This window comes from Egretta garzetta, unplaced genomic scaffold (assembly GCF_000687185.1).
Source record: "Egretta garzetta isolate BGI_Z169 unplaced genomic scaffold, ASM68718v1 scaffold53, whole genome shotgun sequence".
Lineage (NCBI taxonomy): Eukaryota > Metazoa > Chordata > Aves > Pelecaniformes > Ardeidae > Egretta > Egretta garzetta.
Window position 1 is genome coordinate 2,880,410 of NW_009259312.1, and position 18,230 is coordinate 2,898,639.

Consider the following 18,230-nt stretch of genomic DNA (forward strand, 5'->3'; position numbering starts at 1 on the left):
CCCCGACGAAAGGGGCAAAAACTTAAAAGCCAGTCCATCAGAATAACACCAATTATAAAACATTTTTAAGACCACTATAAAATGTTTTATAAGTTTACAATTCTTTTATTACTGCGGGTGGTGTTTGTGTGGTTTTTTTTTTTTTTTAAGCAACTTCTTGTTTCTGGTTCAAAAACTTGCAAGCCAGTCCATCAGAATAACACCAATTATAAAACATTTTTACGACCACTATAAAATGTTTTATAAGTTTACAATACTTTTATTACTGCGGGTGGTGTTTGTGTGGGTTTTTTTTGGTTTTTTTTTTTTGTTTTTTTTTGTTTTTTTTTTTTAAGCAACTTCTTGTTTCTGGTTTTTTGCTTTGTTGTTCAGGTAAACCATTAATAAATTCAGTAAAATTTTCAAAAGTACAGACAGCACAGAATTAAGAAATAGCTTCTGACTGATTTTCAGTAGAGGGTGTTTTCCCAGTTGGGCTTTTGTCCACTCCATTTGAAAGTAATCACCTTCAAAGTCCTTTCCTCTGTAGTGAAAGAACATTACAGACAACTGGAATAAGACAAAAGGAGTTTAACTCAATTACAACAGAAATGTTCACAACTGAAGATATCCTGCACCCTCTTGTTAGGCTCTCAGAGTGTAACTCATTCAAAAAGCAAGTAAATGAAGGAGCCACGACAGGCTTTCCTGCAGTACCTGTTTAAATTGTATCATTATGTCTTTTGAAAGCTCCATATCTTTAAACATTCCTTCAAGTTTGCTGGTAAAAGCAGCTCCACATTCTGTAAAAGAGAAAGTGGAAATCTTAAAAATTAACCTTGTATATTTTCAACACCACAGAGTAGCTATGATAAATATCAGAACGCACTTTGAAACAAAACAACCTGTTCCAGCATATATCCTTACATAAAGACCTGGATTCTAATTAAGATACGGAATAGGGTTATAAACAAGAAGAGGGAAAATGTTTTAATGTGGCAGCTATTTTGCAACTCAAGTGTTTTTCCATGTGGACATGACTGTTCATCCTAGGACTCCCCTGGCAACCTGTCACTCAGACAATTCTAATCCCCATGGGCTGCCTGCCAAACTGTGTCTTGATGACAGAACAAGATCAAGTTCTAACTATCGTACTCTTACCACCCAAAGACTCCATCCTATGAAACAGTGAAGACCTGACTAGAAGACTGCTAGCTGGCAGCTTCATGTTTCAGACCTTATACGGAGTGAGCAGCAAGCGGAAGTCATCCTCAAGTTCTCCAAGCACATCACTGACTTATTCAGCAGCGAACCTCTATCCCACAGGCCAAGGTACACCGTGCACTTTAAGCTCCTGGTTTTTGGCTATTGCTACTATAATTACAAAACTAAAAGCAAATGAGTCTCCTCAAAACCCACCAGTCATTCAAGACTTGCACATGAGGTTTTAACCTCATGTTAAGGGGAAATACAAACAGCACTTCTAGGAAGGCCTGTTAAAATGACTATTTTTAAAAGAAAGCAAGTAGATAGATAGATCGGTATTTACCATGTTTGAGTTTGGAAAGCATAGATTTTTCAGCATCTACTGATGCACTCTTCCCAACTAATAGTCTTTTTGCTAGATCTTTTTTATAAAAGGCCTCAAAGACATCTTTTCCTGTAAGAGATGAAATTCAACAGTGATTACAAATCAGCGTTTTAAACAAACATTACCTACAAGAGGCCCGATTCAAAGCTTAGTAAAGCTAACAAGGGCCCTCATGTTAAGATTTCCACAGTAAGATTTTGAGTCAGGTCTTGTTATTGGCATTTTAACACACAAACTTGTTAAGAGCACTACACCAGCAAACTGCATCTACAGAGAATGAACACTTGAAAATGCAGACTGCAAAAATTATTTCAAAGTACTTTTATGTTACTGATGAAACAATTGTATCCCCATAAAAATCCTAATACTTACCATATATGAATCTAAATATGATCATAATTTTATCCAGCATTTTTTCAAGTTCTTCATCAGTAGCTTCTTTGTTGCCTGCACGAAGCTTTGAATCTACATATTTAGCTAAAAAAGTGTTGAGGAATAAAAAGTTTAGCATATGCTTAGTATCACAATGAAACAATAATTTAAATTTTTTTAAAAAAATGTAATATTGTGAAATCTTTTGGAAGTGTAAAGGATCCTGAAACTACCTTCAAGTCAGTTTCATCACAGCTAGATTTATATATTTTCATAGAGGCTATAAAGTTACAAAACCGGCCTAATCTCTTTTTTTCAGATAAGCAATTACTGCATTTTAACTTTATTAGCATCCATGTTAAAAAAAAATTTTTGCTTGTGTAAAAAATCCTGGTCCATATTATGATCTCAAAGTAAGAAGTCACTATTGCTATAGATTGACATGGCTATAACAGAAGCAAAAAGATCACAAGAAAAATATGTAAACCAGTTATTTAAGTGTGTTGACTGTACTGCTGAATTTCTCCAGCAGATTACTGTTTGTTTTAATTTCAAATGGTTTGGTAAGCACATTACAGTTAGTGAATTAATTTAAAAAAAGGAGGGCAGAAAGCATTACTGCGCAAGCCTAACGGCACAACAGATTGCAAAGCGGGTATTATTCACTGTGTGGGGAAATGATTAAGGTTTTCAAAAGTGCAGAGAGCCAGGCTTGTAATGCACAAATCTGTAAACAACGTTCTTTGCAAACTGCAGAGGCTCTGTCCCCATAACATGAGAGGTACAGTGCATCCTCATCTCTCTTCACTTTTGTATATTAAAACATAGATATCTGTGTAGAGCCCCTAACAGCTCCGTGCAGATGTGTTGGTGGCACAGTTATGTAAGCTTCAGAAAAAGTCAAATTATTAGCAGTATTCTCACATCTGGATACCAGTTAATTACTGGAATGCCCAAGTTCTAATGTTCTTCCCTTTTCTATAGCCTAGCCAGTGAACTGATGAACTTGTTCTTAATGTTTAATGCTATCCTATCAAATACTTCACTTGCATAATAAGGCACAGTAGATCCCCAGTTTGACAATGCATTGTGCATGTCTTTTAACACACAATTCCATCATATCCCATCTGTAAGCTGCATCAGCAACTCACTCTTGTCCCCCACCCAAATCTCACATAGGAAGAAACTGAAGAAAAATACCTATGAGTTCAGCTGGCTTATTTGGTCTTTTGTTAATGAATGTTTCAAAGGCTTCTTTCATGGCATTTACAAACTTCTCATTCTTGAGAAAGCAAACATCAATAATATGGTCAACTTTGTCTTTAAAATCAAGTAGTTCTTGGACCATGGTTTTGTCTTTTTCTGGATTAATTACTATGGTGCTACCAAATGCCTGCAAAATAAAACATATCTTTCAATCAGCCTGAATAATGAATTTAAATTACAGGACTTCTAAAAGCCTAAAGTATCTTTGTAATGTCTTGTTTCATATTAGTTCCACCAACACAATACAAGTAACAGCATTATGAAGTATTTCCTATATAATCATTCCTAGACCTTGTATGTTGATTCAAAACCAATCTATGAATAAGCGAACAGATTCAGAACTTTCGTCTGAAGAAATAAGCATGACAAAATTAACAGACCTTTTAAACATCTGTATCTTTGGGTTTTACATGGGTAAAGCTCCCACTAAACCCAATTTTATTTCCCAGTACTCCTATGCCATTACAAAGCCTTCCTTCAAAACAACTATATTTTCTGTGACAGCATTTTCACTGAGTAATAAGATGAAATATCTTAAGTGATATTCAAGTGCTTTTTGAACTTCAATTGTTTGGTAACTTAAGCTACCACTCATTCTGATAAGAAGACAGAAACGTTCTGCCATTACCAGACTGTCTACTGGAGAAATATAGTTTTCCCCCACAACTAACTATAAGCAAGTTAAAAACTCCAAATTTATCGGGAGTTCAATAATTCAACTGAACGTTCAATATTTTCTTTGATAGGGCTAGAACAGTTACCGTACATTTTCTAGTACAGTTTCAAAAGCTGCCCATTAAACAAATGTTTATAAGCAAGTAGTCTTTAGTTCTTAGAAAAATGCAATAGTTTATACAGATGACTCAAATATCCGTGTATAAACCCCATCAATACAATACCGGTATCTGTTCCAGAGTTCTAGAAACAGTACCTTTATGTACTCAATCCAGTGCTGCAAGAGAACCTGTACTCCGCCTCGCACACGACTGAACAACTGATACAGAAGAGATAGGTCTTGAATTCGGTTTTCATCAAGAAGGTGGTTTAAACCTGCAAATGATAGAATTTCAACAGAAATTAAAACCAGGGTAATCCAAAGAAAGCGCAGCATATTATTACAGTAAGGGACCTCTTCAAAGCTGGTATTTTTTTTATCAAGCAAGGGTAGGATTTTTTGTTGTTTCGGGGTTGTTTTTCTTTTTTTCAGCTACCTAATTTAACAGTGAAACACAGAATGGCTACCTGAACTGGCTCAAACCTTAAAAACCTTGTTATTGCACTGGCTATTTTAGGCTACATATGTACCTTAAATAACATATTTCTCACAACACCTTTACTTACTTCTGCTTTACTATTCCCTAAAGATTTGAAAAGTTTATGCTCTACTGATCTGTAGGAAAGGTTCCTTGGCAAGACAGAGTTCTGAGTCTCAATTCCAGCTGTAAAATAAATTTTACAGATGTTTGAAGGCAAGCAGCTTCAAGAAATACCTTCACCTTTCACTTTTTAAATTTTTGGCAGAGAAGGCCTGATGCTCCACAGCAAGGTTCTAAGAAAGCAGATGGGTAAATATTGCAAACTTGATACTCCTCTCAGTAAAGAGTCTGTTATAGATGTGCAGGAAGATGCTCACATACCTGTTTCATCCAGAATCTGGCTAGTAAGGGACTTGATTGTTTTATTATTCAACTCTTGCTGCACCCATATCTATTTCCAGACTATCCTTCAGAGCAAGAGAGGATCACCTGACTCCACAGATACTATTGCAGAACTGAGGCAACGCACTTCATTACTCAAATTGTACTAAATTTTTAAAACAAGCTGCTTTTTTTAAGCAGTGAGTAATCAGTGTTTCCCCTTTCTGGTACAGCCATAATTCAAAGGCTACTCCTTTACCTCTGAGTCTTCAAAATGCTATTTAACACAGTGAATGAACTCAAGAGTCCCCTATTCTAGTTTTCCTTCCGCTTTGCTGTGTATCTGAAGACAGCATTGCATCTCCTTACCTCTGACAAGGAGACTGGTACTTGCCCTCTTGCAAAACGGTCAATGCTATTTCATGAACTGAGTAGCAAAAGGCGTTAAAGAATGATGCAGCTTGAGTCCTCCCCCAGCACCTGAATCTGTCACTTTCTTTTTCAGCACAGGAATTGAAAGCCCCAAAGCAGTAATTAGAAACATTTCTATAAAGAAGAAAGATTACCTTTCTGAAGAATGGCTGTTAAATGTTCACCTAGAAGTTGCTTTTCTACAGTAGCAATTAGTGGCTTCCTATAGAAAAAATGTTTAGAATTACTTTTCCTTTTTCCATTACTGACAGTTTTAAATCCTTTTTTTGAGATTATGTTAACTACACTTGTCATTGGGAGCGCTCTAATTATCTGTGGCCAAGGACCTAAAATGATTATATGCATATTTATCCTTTTTCCTCCCCAGTAAGCAATCTTTTTTTCTGTTTGCTGACCGAGGATTTAACTCACACAATAAGCCTGTTGTACATGACCTCTATGCAGCTGGACAATGATTCTGTAAGTGAAGAAACTGGGCAAAACTTTGTCAAAGAATATACCTTCTCTTGCTTTGTGGGAGGAGATTCATGTCTTGGGAGACAAACCAAGGAGAAGAAAAACCACACCTCACAAGTCAAGAGGTATTAAAACAAAATAGGGAGTTGGCCACTAATAATGGTGTGGAAGAAGGAAGCCACTAAACAAGCTCAATGTTTTTAACAGCTGAAGGAGGAAGGAAATAAAAATGTGTGACAGTAGCCACCTTCCTCTCAGAGAGATCCTCTGTACTTGCTCTGTAAGAAGTCGCTACCACTTGGTCAAAGAGTTTTCTTGTATTAGTGACCTACATTTTCTCTCAGACACAACAGCTATGGCTTTATGTTAGGAGAACATTTCTCCTGTCCTACCAGTCATGACCTCCACTTGACTGTATTTGAGGAAATCCTGCCTCTAATTAGGAAAGACTGAAGAGTGACATTAGTCAATAATTTCCCAGACTCCATAAAGAATATGCAAATATTTTAATGTAAATATTCAGAGCCTTCAGCTTGAGAATTCTCTGTCCTGGGTCCTATCTTTTTCAGGTAGGACAGGAGCCGATTAATTGCATTTAAGACACATTTGGACTGGGGATGCCAGCCTATTTTCCTCTGACCAAATGCCCAACAATGTTTGTATCAAAATAACTAGTGGCTTAAAAGAAAAGGGTATTAGCTATGTGAGCCAAGACAGTGCTTCATTGTAAACAAGGAATTGTGGGAAGTGAGAAGCATTTGATGGTCAGTCAATAACTGAAATAAATTGTAGCTATTAGATAGCCCTCCACAGAGGAAGAGCCAAAAGCTAACAGTACCAAGCAAAGAGAGATTGCACTTACTGTGTGCTCTGATCTAAATAAGTGATTATCCTGTCTGCTTCTTCTTCCAAGCGCTTGTTGACATGGTGAAGATATTCTGGAACCTGAAAATGCCAGAGTAGTTTTGTATGTTTTAAAAAAAAAAAAAAAAAAAAAAAAAGGGGGGGGAAAAAAAAAAAAAAAAAAAAAGACAAGACTGGTCTGACAGCAGCAGCTCCAGTTTTAAGCAGAAATCATTAGCACTGTGACTGAAGGCAACTGCACGTGAATTTGCTTTTCCAGAGTACTGTAAAACATAAACATCACATTATTGCCCTGTACGCTGGCTAAGGCAGCAGAATAGTTCCTCTCCCTGACAAATGCTTCATCATCAAGCGTAACCAATATTGTTAAACATTCAATATACCTCACGTTCCTGCATAAGCCTCTGTCCCTCTGCTGCATACAGGCGGTTAGTCTCTTCCAAGAATCTATGTTCGAAAGAGTCTTGATAAATCTAGGGAAACAACAGAACAACAGTCCAGGGTAAAGCTTACTGAGCACCAGATAAGAATTTGAGCTGTTTATCGGTTTAAAGGTGAAACACGTTTACCCACCTGCAAGTCAGAAAGCATGCTTAGAAGGCTTCGCAGTAAACTCCTGTCAATAGCCTCACCATTTCTTTCCCTCTCAATCAGCAGAAGAATGCCATCAATAGTTTTGTTCTGAACCTTCTGATCACTGATTATATGAGTTCTGAACAATTCTAGCCCCATATCCCTAAAAAGAAAATACTGTTCAAGAAATTGCATATGAATCAACCCTGAATATTCTCTATCAATAAAATCTGATCTAGATCAAAGAGAGGCCAATAAATACTAGCATTCTTTGAAGTCCTCATTCTTCTGCCTCCAAATCACTCAAGATGAACAAACACATAAACACTAAAATAACAGTAAGCTACAGGCTTACAAGCTAAAGACCAAATCACCCATTTTTCCTAAATAACCACCTAACTTTTGCATTGTCTTTATTTTTCACTTGCTTGGCAGGATGATGGAAACTGAATGAACAGCAGCTTTCATGAGGAAAGGATAATGTCATCCTGGGTCCCAACTCCATGGCTAAGCTGTTGGACAATATTCTTTTTTGTCCATCACTTTCTAATCTCTAATTCTTAGGCAGAGCTTAGAACAACTCAGTGATGTGAAAGAGAAGGATCTCTGCTTTGGACATCCCAGTTAAAACCTTCCATGAATTTGAAACTGTGGGTCTGGAAATATTTAGGAAAAGCCAGGCCCTCCATCCACCACTCCTTCAATCTCTGGCAAATTAATTCAGGTAGTGCCAAAGGCACTGCAGGGCATTTGATATTTATTAAAATACTGGGGGGTGGGGGAAGGTTGAAGTCCAAAAGAGAGTAACTTGCTTTTATTTTACGTCACTTCTTCCTTCAAAAATACTTACAGAACTTTGAATACTACGCACATTAAAGCCAGTAACTGGGCAACCCAAACCCTCACACTTCAGTTGTGGACAGGCCCTTTCCTTTTACCGTGCAAACGGGAGGTTGATGCCTACTTGGCTAAAACTTGCTATCACAGCTATTCTAGAAGAATCCTGTTATTCATAGCAAATAAATGAAAAGTGAAATCTCCCTTTGACACAAGCATGTATGCATTCACCATCTAATTTACCGGTCACTATAAAGTTTATAATATAAAACCCCCTGAAAATCAGTAAGATCTACGCAATAATATACACCCCACTAATTTTATTCTTTGTGCCCTTACCAAATAGATGGCAGCATTGAATTCTGAAGTACATAAGTTCGATCCAAGAACAGAAAGATACTTCTAATCATAATCTGTTATAAGGAGGAATAAAAAAGCCACAATCATTTTACTCTTGAAATTGAAAAGCAAAACAAATTATGTTCAACAACAAAAAAAAATCCCACTGACAGGTTTCAGGTAGTGTTTTCTTAGGTAGCGTTGATTTGTTTAAAATATCCTGCCACTCTCAGTGAGATGATCAATGTGACATTTAGCATCTTTCTGTATAAAAGAATAGGTTCCTTTATAATAGGTATAAAAGGAGAAAGATTTGCATAGAAACAACAGTTAGGAGTTGGGGGTGTGTGTCCAAGATCAACCAATGTGTCCAGAAACACTACAAACAAGTGTTTTCAAGGCTCGATTTCTAACAAACTATATACAGGTGCATTTTACGAAGAAGCCTTATATAAATTTAAGACAACATTTCAGAAGCACCATTATGTTTGTAAAGGAAAAGAGTTAAGCAAAACATAGGCTGACTAGGCAACTGGTTTTCTTTAAAAAGATAAAAAACTTACCATTTGTCTGCAGTGATCTTGCCAACATTTGTCTATTTTCTTTAGAAAAAGGACACTATCCAATGAATCCGTGAAGAAATCATTAAGAAAATTATGATTAATAGGTAGCATTAGCAATGAAATGAACCAACATTATTATTTTTTAAAGACACTTAACAGAGAGAACAAACTCAACTATTCCCAAAAAGAACCAGTTAACTTCTTGCAACATGTTTATTTTTATTTTTAATGAGGGTACCCTCTTGTTAATAATGAGAAATCAAAGTGATTTGAACAATTTTTTTAAAAAAAGAGGATCTAAGTACTTTTGAATGTTTTGTCTAATCCTGGTGAGTGGAACAAACATACATATCCCCGCACCTCAAAAACCAACAATCCACAATACCTGTAAGAGCCCACCACTACACAGATACTATCATTTCAGCTCACATTAAAGAGGTAAATTTTGTTCTTGAAATGTAACTTCTACTCAGTTCACTGCATAGTTCTGGTAGTAATTAATATCCACTTAACAGGATCTTGATCTGATGCTGGTCAAAACTTTTGAAAACAAAGCATTTTGATCCTCAGAACCACTAATGTTTTATGCTGCCAGATCACTAGCACTTTTCAAAAAGAAAACAAGAACTACTTGTTGGAAGACTTCTCTTTACCTGAGCATGGCAAGATCAGCACATAAAAAAAGCCTGAAGTGATATAGCCAGTACAGCCTTTTTTAAAGCTTTTCTTTAAGTCTAATATGAGCTTTTGTAAGACAAAGTGTTCCACAAATACCAATTAAACTTTTTCACAAACTTTTCAAATGTTTACAGACATAAAGGAACTAGTAGTATTCTCTGAGGTCCCATAAACCAATGGAAACAGACCCAATTATGCAAAAACTAGGAATTCAGATTACCACAGCCTACTGTCATAAACTAATCAAAGAAATGCATCACCACATAGCGGCAGGTAAAAACGTTTTAGATTGTCAACAGCTAAGAAAAGGATATTCTCTGAATTGGTGAATTTGTGCTTTAATGTGGTCTTCACAGATCTGTCTCAATTGTTTGTACAAGTTTGCAGAAATCTTGTAGGAGCAGAGATTTTCAACAGCCTGAAGTAAAGAGAAACAGATACTAAGAAATCTGTTCATACTATTTTATATGGTTTTACAAGGAAAGGGGGAAAAAGCCCCAAACCAACCATGTAATTCTTCTGCTTCTCACTCCAAAATCTACCACCTTTTAATTGTAAAATAGTTATCAGCTGCATGCAAAACACTAGAGAAACATGGCACTATATATGGCACTATAACTGTGGAGGAGACAAAGGAAGGCCGTGCCCCCAACAGCTTAGAGTTCATTAGTTTCAGTCGGAGTACCAATATCTCATAAGGAACTGCAGGACTTGCATCTCTAAGAACAAGGATGTTAGTTTAATATGTTCCAGCAGCGTGCTGGGTTTCATACTTCAAAGCAGACACTTAGGTCTTAATTTTATTAACTGCTGTGCTCTGAAAGTCACACTGACATTAGTAAAAAAGCACTGCTAGTGTTATTTCCTTTTGCAGTCCTTCCCTTGATTAAGCTCCCCTCATCCCCAAAAGTATATACATATTTTCTCTCTCTCTCTCTCTCTATCACCCCCTTGCTTGAATACATTTAGTTATAATCCTGAACAGTTTTTAGTAGTATGACTACATTCCAGATGTTTACAATGACAAATCTCAGACTTCTAGATTACAATCAAGTATTAGAAGAATTGTTGCTGTGCTTCACAGCAAGAATTAAAAAGAAGTTTAATGGGAATATGTCTTGGAGATTGATCAAACAAACAAGTATTCTTAAGTCCGTAAGAGTAACTCAAGGCTTTTCCAAAATTTATACCAATTGCCCGAGTTTGGAAGGCAACTGAACAACTTTAACTCATAACACACGGATTGGTGAAAGACACAATATGCGATTATTCTGTAAAACAGCTGTAGAAGCAAGAGAGAAAAGTTATATAGGATTTTCAACTAATGCCTCTCCACTTTATTTTTTTAAATGGAAAATACTTCAGCCAACTCATAGGAAAAAAAGGACTGGAAGATCAAGTTTGTTCCCCAGCAACCGCAGGCAACCATGCAGGGATGGCGTTTTTGAGAAGTACACAGAGCAGATCTACTCCATTACACTGAAGTCCTCCAGAATATTTCCCAACAGTCCAAATAGAAGCCACCAGCAAACAGTAAGCTGCCACCACTAAAAGCACAGCAACAATCAAAACAGCTAAACAACGAGTTCCTCAGTTTATCCTAGAACATCAACAGTAACCACTCTCAGTATCAACAGTAAACAACTTCTAGAGCAAGTACACTACAGCTAATACTGCCTCTAGGACATAGAGGAATTTAAACACACACTCCCCCAATAAGCCTACTGTCAGAAACAAAGAGGTACAGCGAGTGAGTGTGCCAATTAAGACTAAAACAGGTCTGAATGACAATTATTAGGAAAGCCAGAATTATCACTGAAGTGTACATATCTTAATACTTTGAAATAGCAACAAATTCACCTCTCAACCTTAACACTTAGAAAGCCCAAACAAATACAATGATGCAATAGGAAAACATACTCAACCACTCACTGTTCAGAGCAGGTTATGGACACTGCTCACCTCTATTCTACTATTGTACCCGCAGGGTCAGGCTCCAAATGAAACAGCAGCAAAACAGGAAATAACCACTACTATGATTGCAGAAGAAAAAGGGGATGGAAAACACTAAGCTTGAAGAGCCCAGTTAGACCTTCAGCAAGTGCAATAAATGGATTTCTTCTTTTCTCCCACTTACTTTGGAGAAGCCAACTGACAGCTGGGAAGATGAGCGTTTTAGATAGAACTTGCTGGTCACCTGCATAACCACAGTTAGTCTTGCTTCCACCTACCAGCCTAGGACACCAGCAGCCATTTCTGGTCAGTTCATCCATCTCAACTACCAACATTTTCACAACTTCTATCAAAACAAGTGCTATTTAACCATGGTGTCCAAATCCTTAAAAGAATTAGCCTCTGTACGGCAGATGGACAAACGCATACCATTAACAATTAGCGAACTAAGTTAACATGTATTAATACACACTTACATTCATGTAGTGTTTATATAAAGCTGTACTTTTGCATACGGACACCAGAAAATCCACAGTGTTAAACACATCTGCTAGCATTCAGTGTTTGAACATCAAGTGCAAAACTTCTGCATCTTCATTGATAATATCCATAGAAATGTTTCAATTCTAATTTATGAATTCTGCTCAAATGAAGTTTCTAAGCACACAAACACAAAACCTTTTACTAAGATTGGCTCTGTGGAGCATAACGCCACTACTGCAATCTTACGCTTTGCAAAGTTAATTACTAGTGTTACACAACGATGATTGTAATGTATCAAGAATTCCCAACAACTTTAGGGGCTCTCCTTCACAAAATTATTTTGTTCTGAATTAGTGGAATAAAGCTTTCCGATCAAAGAATCCATGCCCCAACAATGGTCAGAACATCTGAAGGCTGTTCGTATCTCCTTTGTGTAACATTATTCTGTTTCCCCCCTCACCCCTCTGAATTTCAGCATCCACATCTGGGTTTGTGTGCTGGGGAGAAGTAGCAAAAAGAACTGAACACAGCTCTGATGAGAGAAAATCAGAACTTTCCAAAAGTACTTAACTCTGTGATTGATTAAAAAAATTAACTAGGGATCTCGTACCAAAGATCTAGAACTCTACTTTCTGGCACTAATCTAAGGAAAATTTTTCTAATAAAGCAGCTTTCAATTCTGTAGTGCTTCAGCTACTCAAAGATGTGTATCGTTCTCTTGCTGGCAAGGAACAAAGCAAGTATGCAGCTAAGTGTCCCACAAAGAAATAAAGCCTCAAAACATTTTCTCAGTGGGATTTTCCAATGCAGACAGCCAAATGACCAAACTCAAGAAGTTTAACACCATTAAAAAAAAGTAGCATCTTATTTTGAGGGGTGCAGCAGAACTTTTGCAGACTCTTTTGCGATTCCCCTCTATGCTTGGATAATGGTGTCTGCCAAGGCATATTTGGCATCAGATCCATTTACCAAGCAGCTGTTCAGAAATGACATTAGTTTAGTTAGCACTTAAAAACACTAGCGATTCCTATTACTATTTTTAAATCAAGACATTTATTTTTAGATTAAAAAAAGAAAAATTTCATACTTGATTGCACTCTACTTCATTGAAAAATACCTAAGTTATGACAGTGCTAAAACTGAGATTTAAAAGAAGAAAGGGTATTTTTGGTTTTCTGAGGCCAAGCAAGATTAAATTAAGCCTGTGGTAAAAGTGAGCAGAAATTTAAGTGATAACTGTGAAGCAGAAGCAAGGCTTTCAATAGAACTTACTACTGTTACATTAACAATACTATATATTATTCCGACAAACTTAAAAGAGCTGATTTTAGATTAATTAAACATTATAAAATACTATAGTGAGCTTAAAAACACACTGGACTGAGGAACTTGGCCCATGAGGATCTTGGTTCCATGAAGAATGGCAATTTATCCTTCCCTAAATCTGTCCCCAAACCTTGTGCAAACAGGATTTTTCGCCCCAACTTTTCACAGACATCATAGCCAAATGCAACGCTTATTGAAAGGGAAAGGGCAGGGGAAGAAGAGTCACTAAAAACAGATGGAGAGAAGGCTATATACACACAAAGGAACAAATCAAACAACTGACCAGGTAATAAAGGCTTTTAAAGTAGAGTTAAAAGTCTAAGTGCTTCTTAATACCTAGCTAAAGCAGTACTGTTGCTAGGCCGCTAAAACCGCAAGTACCACAACATTAGTAGGGAAAAGGTGAGGAGGGGGAGAAGTCTCCCCAACACATTCAGTGGAAAAAGCAGAAGTGGAGATTATAAAAAAAAAATTAGGAAATGCAGTTCAAGTCTGATCACTTCCTAAAACATTGAGGGCAAAACAATCAGAGCTGTTGCTGGGAATAAATTTTGATTATCAGTTGTCAGAATAGACAGAATGCTGAATGATAAACGAATTACAATCAAACCACAATAGTACAATTCATGAAGAAAAATGGTATTCGTTTAATTCTAAGAAGTCAAATAAAAAGTTTCAGTTGTTAAATAATGTACGATCTTCAATCATGGACAAATACTATCTTCAGAAAAAGGATTATATTTTAATATAAATTGCCTTTTTCTTACCTACACACCAACGTTTTACGGTTTCACATTTCTCCTTTAGCAGCTACACACCATAAACCCTCAAACAGTAAAGGGAATACAGCTCCTTGCTTTATTTAATTCTTGTCAACCGTTGCAAGGGAAACCATACCTTGGATTATGTTGTGGCAAATAAAAGAAAATAAAAATCTCCAAGTTCAATGTTAGGTCCTGTGAAATTTTTATTGACGACTGTGAAGTTTTTCAATGACAAAAGCAGCTATCAAGCAAAATGTCGTATTCTTACCACTGTATCAGAAGTGTTTTAAGCAAAAAAAAAAAAAAAAAAATCCAACAAAACAAAAAAACCTACCCCATTGCTTTTACTTAAAGCACTTACCTGGTAGAGCTCCTCTAAATTGTACTTAATTGAAGTACTGTTTTGGATAGCTTCTACAGCTTCTTTCAGTTTTTGCCAGGTTTCATCTGTGTAGTTTTCAGGCAATTTGGGTTTATCTTTAAAAGAAATTATATAGAGTTTGAGAAAGTATTTAGAAAAAGCAGAACATTTTACCTTTTAGAGAAATGAAAAATGTAACTTTGAGAAGAAAAAGGTATGGGCTGATGCTCTAGATTTTAACTTATACTTACATGAAAAGAAAGCATTAGTGTAAAAGGAGCATCTTATTTACATTTGAAATAGTAACACATTGTAAAAATTCAGCATTGCTCTTCACATACACATCACAGCATCTGTAGCCCAAACAGTATGTGCGATTTATAAAAATCACAATACTGTGTCTGAGCAGCTCAAGACAGGATAAAAGGCTAAAAGCCAGCAAGAATGATCTACATCTTCATTACATTCTTTTTCACTACCAGTACATCACAGCTAAAAAAGTGAACATAAAAGCCAAAAATAACAGATTAAAAAACACAGAGTTGTGGATACCTTATTTTTTTTTATTTACTCCTCATTATTCCTACTCTGTATTAACAGTTGGAAAGAAACCCTTAAGAAACATGCATGGAAATTATAATACAGGCTTTATGGTCACAAGGAAAACCTTCCTATTTTAAAGTAATCTATTTACGTCTCTCTTGGATTTGGCCAGTGGGTATTTGTTAGAGTTAAGCCTTCTTTTAATGTTCAAATAGCCCAAGCTTTGCAGATTTGACTCTGTTATTTGTTTCAGCCTCTTTTCTAGAGACGCCCCTGCTATGCAGCATCTTCAACAAGACTAAAACATTTACAATGGGCTAAGAGAGATTCACATCCTCAAGTCACATCCTCAGAATACCATGACTGTTTTAAAATTCTGTGTGCTCCCGTAACTAGACAAAATGACGGTTTTTGTTCTAACAAGCATGTTTTCCAAATGGAGAAGGAGGGAGGAGAAAATTTAGGGAGGAAGTCACACGCACATCCATGCCACCAACAGGTGAAGTTGGCCCAGAGTTAATATTCTATTAAAATCTACTTTTGCATACCTAAAGATAATAAACAGATTATGTTATTTTGAATTTATAATTTCTCTAGAAATAACAGGGACATGTAATCTTTTTGTCCTCCCAAGCATTTCTCTACAATATTCCAACATTAACTGTATCCTTAGAATCTAGAGAGACAACTAACTACAAGTGAGACTTGCCTATCTTCACTAGCAACTAATGAGTACGCTACTCAGCTGTAAATACCAAGATTCTGGATTTTAGGAAGTTATTTAAGTTGTAAAGGATGTTACTACTATCACACTAAAATAAAGACAATAATCTTAAAGGTTATTATTCAGTTTCGCATCCGAGAGTTAAAAAAAAAAAGCAAAGCTGGCAGATTCTTGAGACATCCTTTTTAGGCATGTGATTCAAATACCAATTCATAAGCAATGATGATCACAGCACCATGTAATCCATGACATTTAACAAATATTTTAAACTTGAAAAGTTGACTTCCCTTAAAGATAACAGTGTACAAGCAACAGAAGAGTGGCATTTATTTCTATCACGCATCGTAAGTAGAAATTTTAAAATAATCAGTCAGATTAAATGATGACGACATGATGGGTGGAGAACATTTTTGAGAATTAGGAGGACCTTAAAACAAAAAGTTACACTGTGATCATGAATTGCTGTAAAACATTACAGTGGCTAAAATAATCCTCACCTTTACCTTCTGCAATATCTCTATAGAACATTTGTATCAACTGTGAATTTAGAAATTAATTTTAACGTCAGTAATATCTTTTAACCCCCCCAACCCCAGACACATGGGGAAAAAGAAAAACAACCCAAGAAAGCAAGCTATCAGACTATTTTAGAAGATAGCAAGAGGCAGGACATCAGAAAAGCCCACGATTTCCCCATCTTTATGGGAGAAAAAAAAAAACAAAACAGACAGAATTTTAGCTAAGCTTCCTGCCTACACCTATTTGTATTTTTGTTTACTAGAAAATGAAGCAGCATCACAGCAGAAAAGTTTCATTTCTCTGCTTCAGTTGGTCTCTAGTAACAATACTCGAGAAACTCAAACACATCTTTTGAGAGAATTTATAAAAGAATGTAAGCTTGCAAAGACAGTATGTTAAGACAGAGAGAAGACATTAAAGAGTTAAATAATAAAAATTACAGCAAGGATATTGCAAGGAAAACACTCAGCAAAAATCTGAACTACCTACTGTAAAGGCAAGTGGGGAAACCAGAAAGGAAATCCGCCATAATAGCCTGATAATCACCTTAGTTTCAACATTTAAAACTAAGCACAAGCAGATTAACCTATAAACAGACAACATGGATAGAGGCAAGACACAGAGATTCAGGCCCAATTTAAAAAACGCATTCTGTGCAAAGACTTATCATAAACTGGGCTAAAAAAATATACTAAGCCCTGAATCAGGATTACTAGGAAAGAGGTATCAAACGTTAGAAGGTTGAAGAAAGAAGATTTACACACACTTAGGTAGTAAAACCTTTCGTCTAACATACAAGCAAAGGCCTTCTCAACAGACAGAGTGAAAGCAGTCTGAAAAATAATCCCAAGCAGCGAAGTGTACTTCAGGATGTGTACGTGACTGGGCAAGTATGCATCATAAAACATTATTCCCCCTTTACATAAGTATAGAAAGGTTCACCACAGAAAAGCATTTCCGGTAAAACTTGGAGCTATTTGAAAGCCAACCGATTTTCATGTTGAAAACAAGACACAAAGTTGAGCACCAGCTCCCCATAGGTTGTGACAAATTATGGCCTGTTACCTTTAAAGTTCTTGATCACTAATTTCTTAGCGGAGCCAGGTTTACTGTTGGCGAAACTGGAAACAGTAGAGGAGGCAGCTTTGGTCAGGCCATTTGCATGGTGCCCCACAGCCACTGACGAAATTAAAAGGCTTTTATTTTTGAGCTGTTGTTGGTGCTGCTGTTGAGAAGAGGCAGCAGGAGAAGAGGAGGAAGAAGACTCTTCAGCCATCTTCACATCGAGTCCAATAAAATCCACGGAGTCCTCAAAGCGCAGCTTCTTCTGGAGGTGATGGTTAGAGGAGGCAACCCCTGAGGAGGAGCACGAGGAGGTGGTGATGACGGAGGAAGATGATGAGGAGGTGTTTTTGGAAGGAGAAGAGGCGCAGGAAGAAATGGAATCAAATTCTTCTCTTTCAGAATTGCTGTTGCTGCTGTTATTTAACTTTCTCTTCTTGCAGGAGGAGCTGCTGCTGGTATTACCATCAGTGGCAGGTCTGACCTCCTGGGCTGCAGCTGGGGGGTTGGGGGAAGAGAAACCTGTGGGAAACATGAACACACAGAAGTGAACAGGCTGAGGGGCATCAAATCCTTGTGGTGTGACAAAGAGAGAGAGAGAGTTTTAGAGTCAGTCTCTGTTTGATGTCTCTTGGGGGGGGTGTCTTTCAACTCCTCTCTCTCATCAGTGGAGTCCTTCTGTATTCCCCCTCCTTCGCTTTCTTCTTTCTCGGAGGAATCACTTTATCTCCTCTCTTCCCCTTTTCTTTATTACTTTGCTTCTTCTCGTAGTTTGTCTCTGCTTTCCTGCTTTTACTCCTTTCTCAGCGGAGCGTCTCCGTTCCTGCCTCTCGCCACCCACTAGTTTCTTTCAATTCTTCTCTCCAACACCAGTATCTCCCCACGGCAGCCCCCTCCCCCAGCTTCTC

The 18,230-nt window shown here is 37.0% G+C and overlaps 1 protein-coding gene across 2 annotated transcripts in view; it reads right to left on the minus strand.

Moving 5' to 3' along the window:
• The window catches only part of CUL4B (cullin 4B), a 23,518-nt gene extending 5,288 nt beyond the window's left edge, over positions 1-18,230 (minus strand). Inside the window, exons 1-14 of one of the 2 annotated variants that reach the window (XM_009636404.2) lie at positions 17,326-18,230; positions 14,475-14,590; positions 9,902-10,005; positions 8,910-8,979; positions 8,347-8,420; positions 7,171-7,333; positions 6,981-7,070; positions 6,596-6,678; positions 5,412-5,479; positions 4,140-4,258; positions 3,143-3,335; positions 1,943-2,047; positions 1,529-1,639; positions 697-782 (exon numbers count right to left, since the gene is read on the minus strand). In XM_009636404.2, the coding sequence (XP_009634699.1) occupies positions 697-782; positions 1,529-1,639; positions 1,943-2,047; positions 3,143-3,335; positions 4,140-4,258; positions 5,412-5,479; positions 6,596-6,678; positions 6,981-7,070; positions 7,171-7,333; positions 8,347-8,420; positions 8,910-8,979; positions 9,902-10,005; positions 14,475-14,590; positions 17,326-17,857 (1,914 nt within the window). In that variant the 5' untranslated portion in view covers positions 17,858-18,230. The remainder of the gene's footprint in view (positions 1-696; positions 783-1,528; positions 1,640-1,942; positions 2,048-3,142; positions 3,336-4,139; positions 4,259-5,411; positions 5,480-6,595; positions 6,679-6,980; positions 7,071-7,170; positions 7,334-8,346; positions 8,421-8,909; positions 8,980-9,901; positions 10,006-14,474; positions 14,591-17,325) is intronic. The other variant, XM_035891947.1, reaches the window with a different exon arrangement.